The sequence below is a fragment of the Penicillium malachiteum genome, assembly GCF_028827825.1.
Source record: "Penicillium malachiteum strain IBT 17515 chromosome Unknown utg000002l:1.0-8849297.0:1.0-8852440.0, whole genome shotgun sequence".
Lineage (NCBI taxonomy): Eukaryota > Fungi > Ascomycota > Eurotiomycetes > Eurotiales > Aspergillaceae > Penicillium > Penicillium malachiteum.
Genome location: NW_026643095.1, coordinates 1,283,457 through 1,297,099, shown reverse-complemented (window position 1 = coordinate 1,297,099; position 13,643 = coordinate 1,283,457). Strand labels below are relative to the sequence as shown.

The 13,643-nt window shown below is 46.6% G+C and overlaps 5 protein-coding genes across 5 annotated transcripts; 2 read left to right on the top strand and 3 right to left on the bottom strand.

The window, feature by feature from the left end:
- Positions 1 to 702: 702 nt before the first annotated feature.
- On the top strand, positions 703 to 2,505 carry N7483_003536 (cytochrome P450; the record flags this gene model as incomplete). The annotated part of the gene is made up of 5 exons (XM_057086973.1): positions 703 to 753; positions 837 to 1,619; positions 1,684 to 1,998; positions 2,062 to 2,228; positions 2,331 to 2,505. The coding sequence occupies 5 exons, from the start codon at positions 703 to 705 to the stop codon at positions 2,503 to 2,505; spliced, it is 1,491 nt and encodes a 496-aa protein (XP_056946802.1).
- Positions 2,506 to 2,899: 394 nt separating this feature from the next.
- end3 (cytoskeletal adaptor protein SagA) lies at positions 2,900 to 4,266 on the top strand (the record flags this gene model as incomplete). The annotated part of the gene is made up of 3 exons (XM_057086972.1): positions 2,900 to 3,143; positions 3,170 to 3,430; positions 3,524 to 4,266. 3 exons carry the CDS (start codon positions 2,900 to 2,902, stop codon positions 4,264 to 4,266), a joined length of 1,248 nt encoding a protein of 415 aa, XP_056946801.1.
- A 1,311-nt stretch (positions 4,267 to 5,577) lies between these two features.
- N7483_003534 (uncharacterized protein) lies at positions 5,578 to 8,006 on the bottom strand (the record flags this gene model as incomplete). The annotated part of the gene is made up of 3 exons (XM_057086971.1): positions 5,578 to 7,245; positions 7,337 to 7,724; positions 7,783 to 8,006. 3 exons carry the CDS (start codon positions 8,004 to 8,006, stop codon positions 5,578 to 5,580), a joined length of 2,280 nt encoding a protein of 759 aa, XP_056946800.1.
- A 726-nt stretch (positions 8,007 to 8,732) lies between these two features.
- On the bottom strand, positions 8,733 to 9,800 carry N7483_003533 (dual specificity protein phosphatase family protein; the record flags this gene model as incomplete). Its single annotated transcript, XM_057086970.1, has 1 exon — positions 8,733 to 9,800. One exon carries the CDS (start codon positions 9,798 to 9,800, stop codon positions 8,733 to 8,735), a length of 1,068 nt encoding a protein of 355 aa, XP_056946799.1.
- A 2,094-nt stretch (positions 9,801 to 11,894) lies between these two features.
- N7483_003532 (putative C2H2 transcription factor) lies at positions 11,895 to 12,835 on the bottom strand (the record flags this gene model as incomplete). The annotated part of the gene is made up of 2 exons (XM_057086969.1): positions 11,895 to 12,465; positions 12,567 to 12,835. The coding sequence occupies 2 exons, from the start codon at positions 12,833 to 12,835 to the stop codon at positions 11,895 to 11,897; spliced, it is 840 nt and encodes a 279-aa protein (XP_056946798.1).
- Positions 12,836 to 13,643: the final 808 nt, after the last annotated feature.

Genomic DNA, 13,643 nt, shown 5'->3' with positions numbered 1-13,643 from the left:
ACTTGAATAGAATCTAGGCAGTCACAATAAACAAACATTGAAGTCATGAAAGATACAAATATGATGCATTAATTAGGAACTCGAACTGTATAAGATTTTCCGACTGGTCGGCAATATTGGTTGAACTTTAGAAGTCGAGATCGTCAGTCTAGTCACCAGAAGGCCTTTCTGAAACTATGGATGCCTATTCTCAACAAATTATCGCACGTGCGAATAAAAAAAATCTATTGAACAAGAATAAAAGGATTTATACAATTAAGCCTTAATTGGGGGTTCCACCTATGCGGGCAATGCCCTTATTAGGGGGGGTTTCTGCATCTCGTATTCGGCTTCGGCTTCGGCTTCGGCTTGAATGCGAACCCCCATAATGCTAATAGTGCTGATTCCTATCAACCCTGGAACTAACCTTATTCAAGTCTGTGACATCAATCGAACTTTGGAAAGATCATCCAAAGCGGGCTATTGTCTTAAATTAGAGAATTTCGAATTAATTACGTGTTCCCATGAATCCCATCCCTTAATTCGCCCACACATGGATATCTGCCTACAACTAACCTCGGCGTCGATATCAAAACGGAACCCGCGGCAAGCCCTGAAGACTATATGAAAAGTTGAACTCTCTCAAAATGATAGAGGCTTTCAATTACACAATTCCTTCATTTCCACTTAGGCATTTCAAGAATTGATCAAAAATTGCAAGAGATGACTGCGTTGGTCAACATTAAATCCGCCTTTGGGGCTGCGATCTCTTCAGTATGTCGTCAATCCCGACGTCGTTCATATGTCCATATAGGCCAATTCAAGTTCAAGTTGATAAAAAAAATTAACCATAACAGATAATCATCTACATTGTCACCAAAATCATTTACAATGTCTACTTCCATCCATTGAGTCGATTCCCTGGCCCAACATCTCATGCGATTTCGCGGATACCATACTTCCGTCGCGCAATACGCGGTACCCTCCCGTTTGACATGTTAGAATTGCATGAAAGATACGGAGATATCGTGCGTATTGCACCAGAAGAGCTGGCATTTTCACATCCAGACGCATGGAAGGATATATTCGGCCATAAAAATGGAGAGCCCGAAATGGCCAAAGCTAACTGGTTCTACCGGCCGACCGAGGAACCTTGTCACATTGTCAATGGGGACACTGATGAGCATAGAAAATTACGACGGCAGATGGCACATGGGTTCTCCGACAAGAGTATGAGAGCTCAAGAGCCTATGATCAGGAAATACGTTGACCTGCTGCTCCAAAAGTTGCATGAAGGCTGTAAAGATGGCAGTATGGTGATATCAGATTGGTATAACTTTACTACATTCGATATCATCGGAGATCTTGCATTTGGTGAGCCTTTCGGATGCTTGGAAGGCTGTAATTACAATGAATGGATCAGCGGTATCTTTCAGGGAGCCCACTTGGGCTCGATCTTACAGGCCTTATCGTTTGTTCCGTGGCTGAAGACTGCACTTTTGGCAATGATTCCAGCATCAATGAAAGAGGCTCACCAGAAGCATAAAGATCTTACAAGAGCCAAAATGCTTCGTCGAGTTGCCGCTACAGAAGAACGACCAGATCTTATTGAGGGATTGCTCAAGAAAAAAGATGAGCTGGTTAGTCGAGTTCCCAATTCCCCTAATCTTTAGCTCTCTCTAACATGCTTGAACGCGAAATCAGAACCTCGGTGTTGAGAAGCTCGTTTCAAATGCCGAGATTTTAATCATTGGAGGCTCCGAGACAACAGCATCTCTCTTGAGTGGAGTGACATTTCTGCTCCTAACTCATCCTGAAGCTTACCAAAAGTTGAAAGATGAAGTCCATTCGACATTTCAGAGTCAAGAAGAGATCAACTTGATTAGTGTTAACACCCTTACATACATGCTGGCTTGTCTTGATGAAGCCATGCGCATGTATCCTCCAATTGCTAATGGCCTACCTAGAGTGTGTCCAAAGGGTGGATCTCGGGTCTTGGGCCAATACCTACCAGAGAATGTAAGTCAATTTTTCAATAGCGGAAGTCTACATATACATGCTAACGTCTTCTCAATAATGAAGACCAATGTCTCCATCCACCAATGGGCGTTGTATCGCCGTGAGAAATATTTCAAAGATCCCAATGCATATCATCCAGAGCGCTTTCTGGGGGATCCAGAGTTTGTCAACGATTGTCGAGATGTGTTCCAACCTTTTCATACTGGTCCACGAAACTGCTTGGGAAGAAAGTATGTGATCATATTCCCCCTTATTCTTATGCACTAGCGTGTCAACATGTGGATGATACATACCTAGGTACTTGAAGTTCCATGACTAACTCAGTTCAATAGTCTTGCATACAGTGAGATGCGTCTGATTCTCGCGCTCATTGTCTTCAACTTTGATATGAAGATATCAGAGGAAAGCCAAGATTGGATGAATCAAAAAAATTTCCTCATGTGGGAGAAGGGTCCTTTAAAGGTTCATCTGACGCCAAGAGAGATTCAGACTCAGAGTTCAAGTTAATCGATGATGCATTCAAGTTCAAAATCAAGTTCAAGTTCAAGTTTTATTGAAGCTTCAAATTCATAATATCAATCTATCTATGCTTAATACTACCTAGGTAGTGGAGTTCGTATCAGTAGAATGATAGTGTTGTGTGATCTCAACCTACATCCATCATTCAGTTATGTTTAAAAACAAATTGGGATCCAATCATATCAGGAAATTGATTCATCTATAGGGAATAGTGTCTATTAAATATTAGTAGTTCCAAATTCAGTCATAGTATGTGGTCAGAGTAATAAGCGTAAACACGATGACCTCAGATCCCCTGAAGGCGGACAACAATGCGGGATCCACTCTAAATCAACCCACCCCCAAACTCCCCCCCCATTCCATTTAACCACCAACTCACACCATGTCTACCAAAAAGATCGAACAATGGGAGATTGAGCGCTACTGGGAGATCTTCGCCTCCCTCGCGAACGGCCAACCCCATCTCAACAGCTCCCAGGCTGCCTCAGTGCTGCGCAACAGTCGCCTACGCGATGATCAGCTCGAGAAGGTCTGGGACATTGCGGATGTCGACGGCGATGGCGAGCTCGACTTTGAGGAGTTCTGTGTCGCTATGCGCTTAGTATTTGATCTTGTCAATGGCGCACGTACTACCACTTCCTGGATCGGCTAGAATTCTTACTAAAATTGTACCCACAGGAGCTTCAAGAGGTCCCGCCCGTGCTGCCTGACTGGCTTGTCCCCGAATCCAAATCACATCTCGTCCACGCCACACGGGCACTGAGCGGTCGGCAAGAGCAATTCGAACGCATAGAAGATGAGGACGATTCGCTTGGCTTGAAGGATGGATTCGATTGGTACATGAAGCCAGCTGATAAGTCCAAGTACGAGGAAATCTACAATTCTAGCCGGAACCCCCGCGGCCAAATTACCTGTAAGTTCTGCACCTTATCGATCAGTTTTGCTATGTGTTTGGAGGTAGCGATTTTCTGGTCTTGACACGACAACCATTGACATTCTACTCTAGTCGATTCTCTAAGCGCTCTTTACGATTCGCTTGACGTCCCCGATACCGATATCCGCTCCGCCTGGAACCTTGTGAACCCCTCCGCCGGTCAGGCCATCAACAAAGACGCTGCGCTCGCCTTCCTGCATATTCTAAACTACCGCCACGAGGGATTCCGTATCCCGCGCTCTATCCCGGCATCTCTCCGTTCTTCATTCGAGAGTAACCAGATTGATTACCAAATTGATAATAACGCCCGTCCTGCGCAGCGTTGGGGCGCAGATGGAAATACCGAGACAACGTCAGGACGCAAGGCTAAATTCGGTGACACATATCTCAGCCGATTGGGTGTTGGCGGAAAAGGCTCGTACCAGCCCAAGGGCACGGATTTCAGTGAAACAGTTCAGGATGAGGAATGGGAGAAGGTGCGACTTCGAAGAGAGCTAGCAGAAGTTGAGGAGAAGTTGAAGGCTGCCAATCAGGCTAGTGATAATCGACGGGATGGACCGAGACACGATGGACGGCCCAACTGGGTTCTTATCAAGAAGGAGGCGCTGCAACTTTTGGAGTACAAGGAGCGGGAGCTGAGGGAGCTTCGAGAGGGGACGGGTCGCTCGAAGGATGGTCAGGATCTGGAGCGATCGAGGGAGGATGTTAAGGCTGTTGGGGATCAAGTTGATGGGTTGAAGACTCATTTGGCGCAGCGGAAGACAGTTCTTGAAGATTTGCGGGGTCAGATTGAAGATGAGAGGGCTCGGCGATAAGCATTTGAGGCCTTTCGCTGTGTCCATGGATCTTCTCTTCTTCCTGGTTCATTCTTGCGCATTCTTAACTTCTTCACTATTATTTTTGTACAGCCATCACCCTAGGAGCTACAGGCGCTCAATGAATTCATTAAGACCTTATTATTGGACCCGATTTCTCTGTATACGAGTATGTGTCTGTGCTTGGGTACCTATTATACTCCGTAGTATCTTGATTCCTCCCAGTAATTTAGAGAATATAGGTTTTGAAACTCGAGTCCATAATCTTATTCCAATGCCCAATCTTGCCAAGGTAGTAAGGGAAGAAATAGCAGGTAGTAAGAGCTTGGTGAAATCGCTTTTTATTAAAGTAGACGCCTCTGAGTCCAATATAGAAAGCAAGCTCAGGCTCAAATTAAGAACTATCATACTAGTACATAGTAGCATATTTCAAGCCAAGTGAATTGAGGCAACTCAACCGACCAGGGCTGCACATCCTAATCACCATGCTCAGTCACAGTCTTGAGGCCCTCCAACTGATATGTGCGCATTTCACCGCCGGTCAGAAGTTATGGGCTGTTGCGTGGCCCTGCTCACTAAGGGAGGTAGAGCTCTCTTCATATTCCTGGATAGTCTGGCTTGTTCACTCTAGTGTCGTCCTTGGTGCGACGACGACTTCTGGTTTCCTGGCGGGCCTGCTCTTGCTGTTTCTCTATTTTCTCTGACATGATAGTGACAGATTTCTATGAATTGAAAATGGTTAGACACTGCGTATGGGGTTGACTTGTGACTGAAAGAATTTACTGAACTTGCATGCAACAAATCCATGAGTTGCTTTGTTTCGTTATCCATCTTGAATGGGTATTTGAATCAGGAAGAGAAAGATGGAGCTCGATCTGGTAAAGAGGGTAACTAGTTCATCTGAAGGGGAACAACCTTGGAAGAGTCCAAAGTATCTCCAAAAAGAGAACAGAGATAATGAGCTACTCTACAATAACAATGTCTAATACGTCTAGAAATCACTTGACTCTCTCACTTTTAGTCCTGGGTCTCCATTCGACCCAACACACGCACTATTTAGTGAGAGTACCCAAGTTAACCGACGTGTTCATTGATTTTACTTGATTAATTCCATTTTTAGCAAGAGAGTCATTTGATAAGAATAAAATTGATTTGGCATAATGCCCTCAATAAAGAAAAGGTACAAGTACAGTTTGTATCCCATATGAAATGAAGATGCGAAAGGGCGCCCATCAGAAAGGCACTCAACATGGCCAGTCATATCATCATTGTCGTTCGTCACATAATGTTAGATCAACTGCTTGATCCAACTCACATTTCCATTGCATCAAAGAAGCTTTCGTCAATATCACTCAAATCACTCAAATTCTCATTCATCGCAGTATCCCCGTCAGCATCTCGAGCTTCCTCACCCCTAGCGTTGTTTTCGTCGTCAAGAGCTTCAATCGCCTCCCACGGATCTGGCGCACAACCACGGTTCTCATGCATGAGCAGCAAGGCATCGATAAACTCGGGAGTGAAAAAGCCCTGACCTGTTGTGTCAAGCTCCTCGTTGTAAGGACTGACCCTGCCATTGATCGCACTCAGGAGAGGATCATCACTGAGTGGATTCGTGAAGAAGATATCGTCCATATCAGGAAGGTCTGAAATTTCTTGAGTGAACATGTCGGTATTCAACGAAGCAAAGGCAGGGGAGTCCCCGGTTGCTGCAGCGGCAGCAGCCAGTTCACTCGCTGCTGCCGCATTCTGAAGCTCAAGGTCGATCTCCTCACGAAGTCGTATCGCTCTAGCCTCAGCTCTTGCTTCTTCAGCCTCAACCCTTGCTTCTTCAATCTGACGTTCGAAACGGCGTTGTCCGATGGCCGGGTCACGTCGGGCTAATCTCAGCGACCATCGACCACCCAGCGACCGCTTGACAGGTGCAGGAGGCGGCTCCGGAAAGTCAGGCAAATATGCCTGGTTCCATTGTGCAATACAGTTCTGCTGCCAATATCGAGGAGGAACTGTGGTACATAGCTGGTCCAAATAATTCAATTGGCTAGAGCTGAATGTGGCCCGGGTTGGCGTATCGTCAGCAAGCGTATACACTGGGGCGCGGATGACCAGGCTTCGGCGTGGGGCTAGGTCCCGCAACGGGATTCGGCGACCCGTCACTCTCTCAAGTTCCTCAGAGTCATAGATACGCGCCGCATGGTCACTGCCAACACGGAGGGATATTAATCCACCGAGTCGAACTGAAGGTCTTGGAGCTGTGGGGTCATTGGGACGGGGTGCATGAGTAGGGTCGATGTAGTATCTGCGCCAGTCAACCATTTGAGCTTGTCTGGCAGCAGTGTCAGGACTTGCGACCAAATTGCCAGGGTTAACACTGCCCATACCTTCAATGGGTACTGGCTGCCGTCCAGGTCGGGCTCTTCCTGTTCGCAGTCTCTGAAGTTGTTGCCCTCCATTTGTAACCTCGGATTCGATTTCAACATTTCCATTCCATTCGAACCGCTCTGGCTGGATATCATTGCTGTTACCAGACGTTTGCAGGTTCACAAGTCTATTATCCCAAAATCCAGCAAGGCTTCGAGGAAGGTTGCGGCGGTGGAGATACTGTCTGCCAGCTAGAACATCGGCAGCCTGGCACAGCAAAAGATCCGGAAAGGGTCCATTTCCATGCTCTGTGAGTTCGCTGAGAGTCTCTCTGGTTCGGCGAAGTATTAGCTGGTGCGGCACATCGCTGCTCCTGATGTCGCTGTTATCAATATTCATCAGGGCTTGCAGCTGATTCTCTCGCATCTGTGCCAGAGCTTCATTCTCTCGGTTAATCTGGGAGTTGCGGGTCATCATAAAACGCAACGTAAGGTTTGCCTCCTCTTCATCCAGTTGGAGAGCTTCACGTGTTTGATTCCAAGTCCTTCCAGATTCGAACATATTCTCCACAATCTCTACCTGGAGGGCGGGAGCGATGTCTTTCCAGTCTGGGTCAGAAATCTGTTTCATTATAATGAAGGCCGTTAGAAATTGACAAAACAATGGGTATGTAACTTTTTCGCCGAAGTTTAGGGCAAGGAAAACAACTTACCTTTTCTCCTAGTACTTCAGATGCATCCTTGGGTTCTTCGAGGTCGCTATCCTCGAACTCACTGATATCAGGGTCATCACTATCGTCGTGGCCCATGGTGGCCATCCGGGCCATGTTGTCAACATAAATTGGATTCATCGCAGTGTTTCCTCTGACAGCGTCCTCGATGTCTTGGACGGAGTGATTGTCGAGCTCTTGATTGACTCGCCTGATTTCGTTGGTAATCTCATCATCTGATTCACCTTCATTTTCCTGCTGTGACTCCTCATCTTCCTCTTCATCTTCGAAGTGAACCCCAGAACGGCGACCGCGACGGCTCCTGGTGCCGCGGTTACTGCCATGGTTCCGGAGTATGCCACGAAGTGGGCTCCTTTGGGTAGGCTGGGGGCTGTCAAAAGGCAAAGTTGGAAATGCTGCAGGGGGTAGATTAGGGTTGAAAGGCACACCGCGAGAAACGTTGCCACGTGTGCTGCTGCGACGGCGACGGGGGGGGACGCTCAGGCTCTTCAGGAACAACAAGAGGTTCGGAGGTAGCAGCCCTGGATCGTGCTCGAGTCTGGCGCATGGATTGAAGAGCTTGAGATTCAGGTGATGCAGCATCTTCGGATTCTGCGAGGGCTGCTGGAACCCGGATTGTTATCCTCAAACGCCTGGGAGCCTCCTCTGACATTTTGTTGATTGGATTGATGGGATTGCTGAAAGTACAATCTGCAGGATATCAAATTGCTTGTATTTGAACTTTGCGTGGGGTTGACGAGTCCCTCTGCCCAGGAAGTGATGCTTCTGGTGCGGGGCTCACTGGAGTATGAGAGAAAACGCCGGATATGAGCGTCTGACAACGATATCCGGTCAAAATTGTCGATAGACACGCGTTGAACAGGTGCTTCAATACGCCGATGAAAAAGAATCGTCTTGAATTATCAAGTGTGTGGAAAGATATTGGGTGCAAGGAAAGTTGGGTGATCAAGGAGGAGGAGATAGATGGATGTGAATAACATCGATATCTGACTTGACAGAATGGGACGATAATTTCACCTCCATTATGCAAACTTCCTGTCGCCTTATCGCTAACATCACCGCCTAAGATATTAGGCAGTTCCTGAGATATGTCAGGTTACTCCTGAAGATTATTACATTGTAAAGGAGAATCATTTTCACAGGAAGACTTTTTGGGTCATTTTGATATAAGGGTATTTCCGGCTATTGCAGCAAAGTAGAATTATCATTATAAGCAAATATGAAAGGGAAGGACAGCACAAAGAGCCACACTGATCGATAGAAGGGTCATACCGACTCATGCATGCATAATTCTGGCTTAGTCCTTCATTATGGTATTGTTAGCTATCATGCTGCAAAACTTGTTATCAGCTAGGGTAAAATCTATTGTACAGATGGCCTACTGAGCCCGATCTCGGAAAGGGGCCATAGGCTTTCGTTCAGATGAATAATCGCCATTCTCCATATCCATGTCCATGTCCATATCCATATCACCGTCATCCATCATAGCATCGTCCTCTCTACAGACCTGGAAACTCCGCTTCTTCGCAATGGAAACTGGAGCTAGATTGGTGGAAGCCATCATCATTCTTGATTCAGCAGCCGCTTGCTTTACTTTTTCAACATCTCGCTTGGCACAAAGAATGGAGTCAAAAGCAGTAAGCAAGCGTTTCATGGCATCCTCAATTGAGACACAAAACCGGTGTTGCTGGATCATGCGAGTTGCTTCCAAAGCGTCCTGGTTCAACATCGTCATGACATAAGCGATTACCACAGCAGCAGATCGGTCGTTGCCAGTTTCACAAAAGACCAGGACTTTCCGCACTCCATCTTGGGTCTGGTATCCAGGAGGACTGTGTCCATTATCAACGCCGGCGAGGTGGTCATTGATGCGCCGGATAGCGCGGGGAAATGCGGATATCAATTCTTGGTTATCGAGAACATCAATAGTGTCTGACTGTATTCCGAGCTCGGCAGCTGCCTTTTCACCTGAAACCAGACGCGCAAGAGCAGATTGGGTGTTTCGAATAGCTAGTAAGAGAGTGAAGCCTTGGTCGCGAAGATAGTTACGATCTCGTAAAACTGCCGAGGGGCCAAGAGAGAGGAATGGGAGGATAAGTTGAGCCTCACGGCGCATCTCATATGACCATTGCGAGTATTTGAATCGACGTGTGAAACCATTAAGAGTTGCATGGTCAAAGAAGCCGGGTGGAATGAAATCGCCTTCTGCGAAACAGTGACTAGATGGGAATAGGATCTTATTGTCGACGATAACAGTATCATTGTCGTCGCCCGAGTCCATGGATTCGTAGCATTCCCTTGGGTCGCTGTAGGGGCTCTGTGACATGGTTGGACTTGTGACTATCGGGTATCTGGTGGTTGAAACATATTCCTGAGCACGTTCATATGGTAAGTCTGCGTCGGTCTGAGACATTGACACCTCAGGCGGACGGTTGAATGCAGACATGGTGTGCCTGCGACGAGTCGGACTCATTCAAAGGCGCGCTTTATTGTGTTTTGAGTGGGCTTTGAGATGGATTGGCCCGAGCGAGGAAGAAAGAAATGAAAAGGAGAGAGAGAGAGAAAGAGAAAGTATAGAAGAAGTTTAAAGAGACGAGTCCACGGTCCTGGGCCTCCTACATGCTCAACAATTCAAGCGTCGGAGTGGGTGGGCTAGGAAGTTGCGACAACCAGTCAACGACAACCGACTCACTTCTACTTTTATCGCTATATGACCAATCCACTCATTCAATGACCGACTGTCCCTTGATTTGAAATAAGGTGTGGTCAATGCCTCTTCAATCCAGACCTGCAGCTTATGGAGGGGATTTGGATTGGTGGACGATTATGTAAGGCTGCCTCAGGCTTGAAATTGATGCCTTGTTGCCTAGGTTTCTCTCTCTTTGAGCAAGGTAAAAAATAGATCTAAATGTGCTTTGTATTTACTATCTCAAGATTAGAAAATTGTATATTGAATTTTCATCTTACAGAAACCTTGGGCATTTTCCATAACACGCATATCTATGAAGGTCTGTGGAGCCGACAATGCAAGCTGCTGCAGACTGCAGTGCTCAGCCTCCTCCACGAGCACAGCTGTCACTGCCTGTCAGTAGCCTGTCACCTCCATGTCCCACATCCAGGCCCCCAAAATTCTAATCCAAAATCGACTCCGACTGTATCAGGTAAAATTCAGGGACTTGAAGTTTTTCATTCCAAAGTTATCGAATCCGAATATCTAGCATCCTGGAATTAAGCAGCCTAGAGGCTTTACAGATATGGACACATTTTCCTTGAACATAGTACCATACTGAGGCTACATTTCACATGTACTACCTAGGTAGTCGTCAACACTTGAGGAAGGTATTTGTGTCAAGTCACTTTTGCAAAAGATTTTCTGTCATCGAAATACCTGTAGTGATGCCTCCTAACCAGATTCGCCAAATAAGCAAATACTATAGACCCTTTACATCCATACTCCAGAACCAGAACTGCTTGAGGTCCGAGTCATGGTATAGTCGAGTAGTTACAGGCAATTATTTCCTGAATTTCAACGAAAATTTTTACTTACTGCAAAGATTTCTGATGCTCGACGCATCTACCTAGCATCTGATGTTCAATCAATCAGTCCTTTCATGCAGTTCATTTGGCGAGTAACGTCATCCGGGAAACTTGAATTTGTATGGGACTAACTGCCAATAAAGTTGGTACTTCGGATCTAGGCGATACTTCAAATTGACGTAAAGGTCTTCAAGTTGTTAAAGATCTATTTTTAGTATCTTCTAGTGACTGCTGTGTTTCTATTTTACTACATAGTAGTATCTTTCATGCAAGATGATGTCGAACACTCGGACTTTACGCTCGGTCTCTCAAGACTAATCCGAGATAGAGACGTGCATACACCGTACATCCATGTCACATCCCTGTTCAAGTCCATGCGACTTCAACCTTGGAACTTGTTGCAACATTTTGAACTTGGAACTTCAATGTTGATATCACTGTATACGATTACTACGCAGCGGCATTTCTTCGTACTGCTAGAGATGATTCATGCCTCCGTTACTATAAACTTGATTCAGATGATATTATTATCGAGGCCGACTTACGAGTCACGAGATCCTTGTTGATGAATCATCTTATATTATAAATACAAATTCAATTACGCAGGAGTCAATTTAAGAAAATAACTTGATATTGAAATGTGACAGGTATTTCACAACAACTTTGGAAAAGAATAGACTGGGGTATATGAGGACACACAAGCTGGCAACCTCCGGAAAGAACACCACCTGCCCCATTTATGTCAACTTGAAGCAAAAACGCCATACCCGGCTGGTTAAATCCTCCTCCAGAGGCATTAAGCATAACCGAACCTCAGATGCTAGATAGAAAGGAGACAGGTAAAAAGGGGGTGGAAAGCAAATTACGAAGCCCTTTTCTTTTGGAGGGAACGCCCGAGGAATGCAGGTAGAAGAGACAGGAGACAGGGAACATGGGACCGAACAGAAGAAGGGAGAACAACATAGCGAACGTGTAAGCATGAAGGTGAAGAGTGGCGGTAAATCTAGACCTGGGGCGCAGCAATCTGTGGAACAGGCGCAAGTGACTGTGCTGCAGACTGGGCTTCCTCGGACTGAGTAGGCTGAGGAATTACTTGTTGCAGACCCGCGACGATCCGCTCAAGCTCTTCCAGTCGGCGATCCTTCTCCTGAACTTCCCGACGCAGTCGCTTGACTTCGTTATGTAGGTCGTCGTTCTCCTCATCAAGTAGATCCCCATTCGGCGAGTCGAGCTTGCGCTTCGCCCCGGTGGCAGGGAGTGAGTTGGCGCGAACGCCTTCTAACTCGTTGGCGCGCTCCCAAGGCATATCAACCATGATGGATGGCTGGCCATCGTCGGTGTGCATGTGGCGACGACGAAGGTGTTCTCGAAGGTTCTCTTGACGCGTAAATCCATTTCCAGTGCTGCGGTTGCAGTCGGCGTAGGGACACATCAGGGACTTCTTGGCGTCGGTGTTCTTCTTGTGGACTTCGCGTTGGTGGCGTAGCAGACCACCAGAGTAGGTGAAGCCCTTGACCTTGTCACATCCTGGTTCGTAGCACTTGTAGGGGCGATCATGTTTATCCATGTGTTTGCTAGGCGATATGTCAGCAAGTAGTTTTTTGCATTTGGACGCGACGATAGGGAAGAAAGGGGGGTGAGGGGGGAATAGAGAGACAGGGAAAGAGATACTCACTTCCATTCGCAAGGACGACGAAATGTGGGAGGCGCAGTTTCACAATCTGGGTGATCGCAGAAGATTTGATTTTCCGCGTTCTTAGGCGGATCTCGAGCGCGTCGGACTGACAAGCGCGGGCGCGTCCCCTCCATGAACCCGATCGGGCCTTGATCGTTCATTCTGGCAATTGACGAGAGAGATTCAGCCGTGGAGGCTAGGACTGAGGCAGTGGCTAATCCGTGGGTAGCTTCACTTCGAGGACTAGGATAGTCAGATCCGTCGCCCATATCGGTTTCGACCCCACACTAGGAGATTTGTGATGGAAGTGAAGATACCAGCAAAAACGCGTTGATCACAGAGAATCAGGGGTTGGAGGGACAATTTAATTCAGAAGGGCAATCTTGCAAAGCAAGTGACGAGAGATGAAGGGGAAAAAGAGGAATTATGGTTAGGAGGGTATAGTTCGAGATAAAGGTGATAGATGTAGATGAAGTTCTCGCCAGATTTTGCAGGTTCCAACTGGGATGCCTGGGAACGACGTCTCTTATAAATACGGTGCGGGTCCCGTTTTTCCGCCACCTACTTGTGGCGCAGTTTTCCAGGCTTTAACGGAGTCTCCGATCGATCTGGTAGCTGAATCTGTATGCAAGCAGAGATTTCTTTTCGAAAAATAAAATATTCTATTATTTTTTTCTTGATTCTTCAGCCCATCTACTGGTTTTATATGTATCTTGAGATCTCGTGATATTAATCATCTTCAAATAGGCTCCTAGACAACTCCAGTCTCCGCCACGATGAGTCATAGATTCGGGCTTTTCGGTGAGTTCAGGTACCTAAGGATGACAAAATGATAGAAAACATGGACTTAAGAACTTTTTCTCCATTTTGACTCCGGAATAGAGTCACCCTTATACACAAACTGTGACTAAGGCGCTAAAAAGCTCCATCTCTTAGGCAGGAATGGGATTCATGTAAGGCAGCAATTCATTGCGGCCTGAGCGGACATGTGGCGGTGTCAGTGCATCGTGGTTACTAAGCACATACACATAGAATGGATGCCAGCCTTTGCCAGGCTACACTATTTCTCTGGTCAAT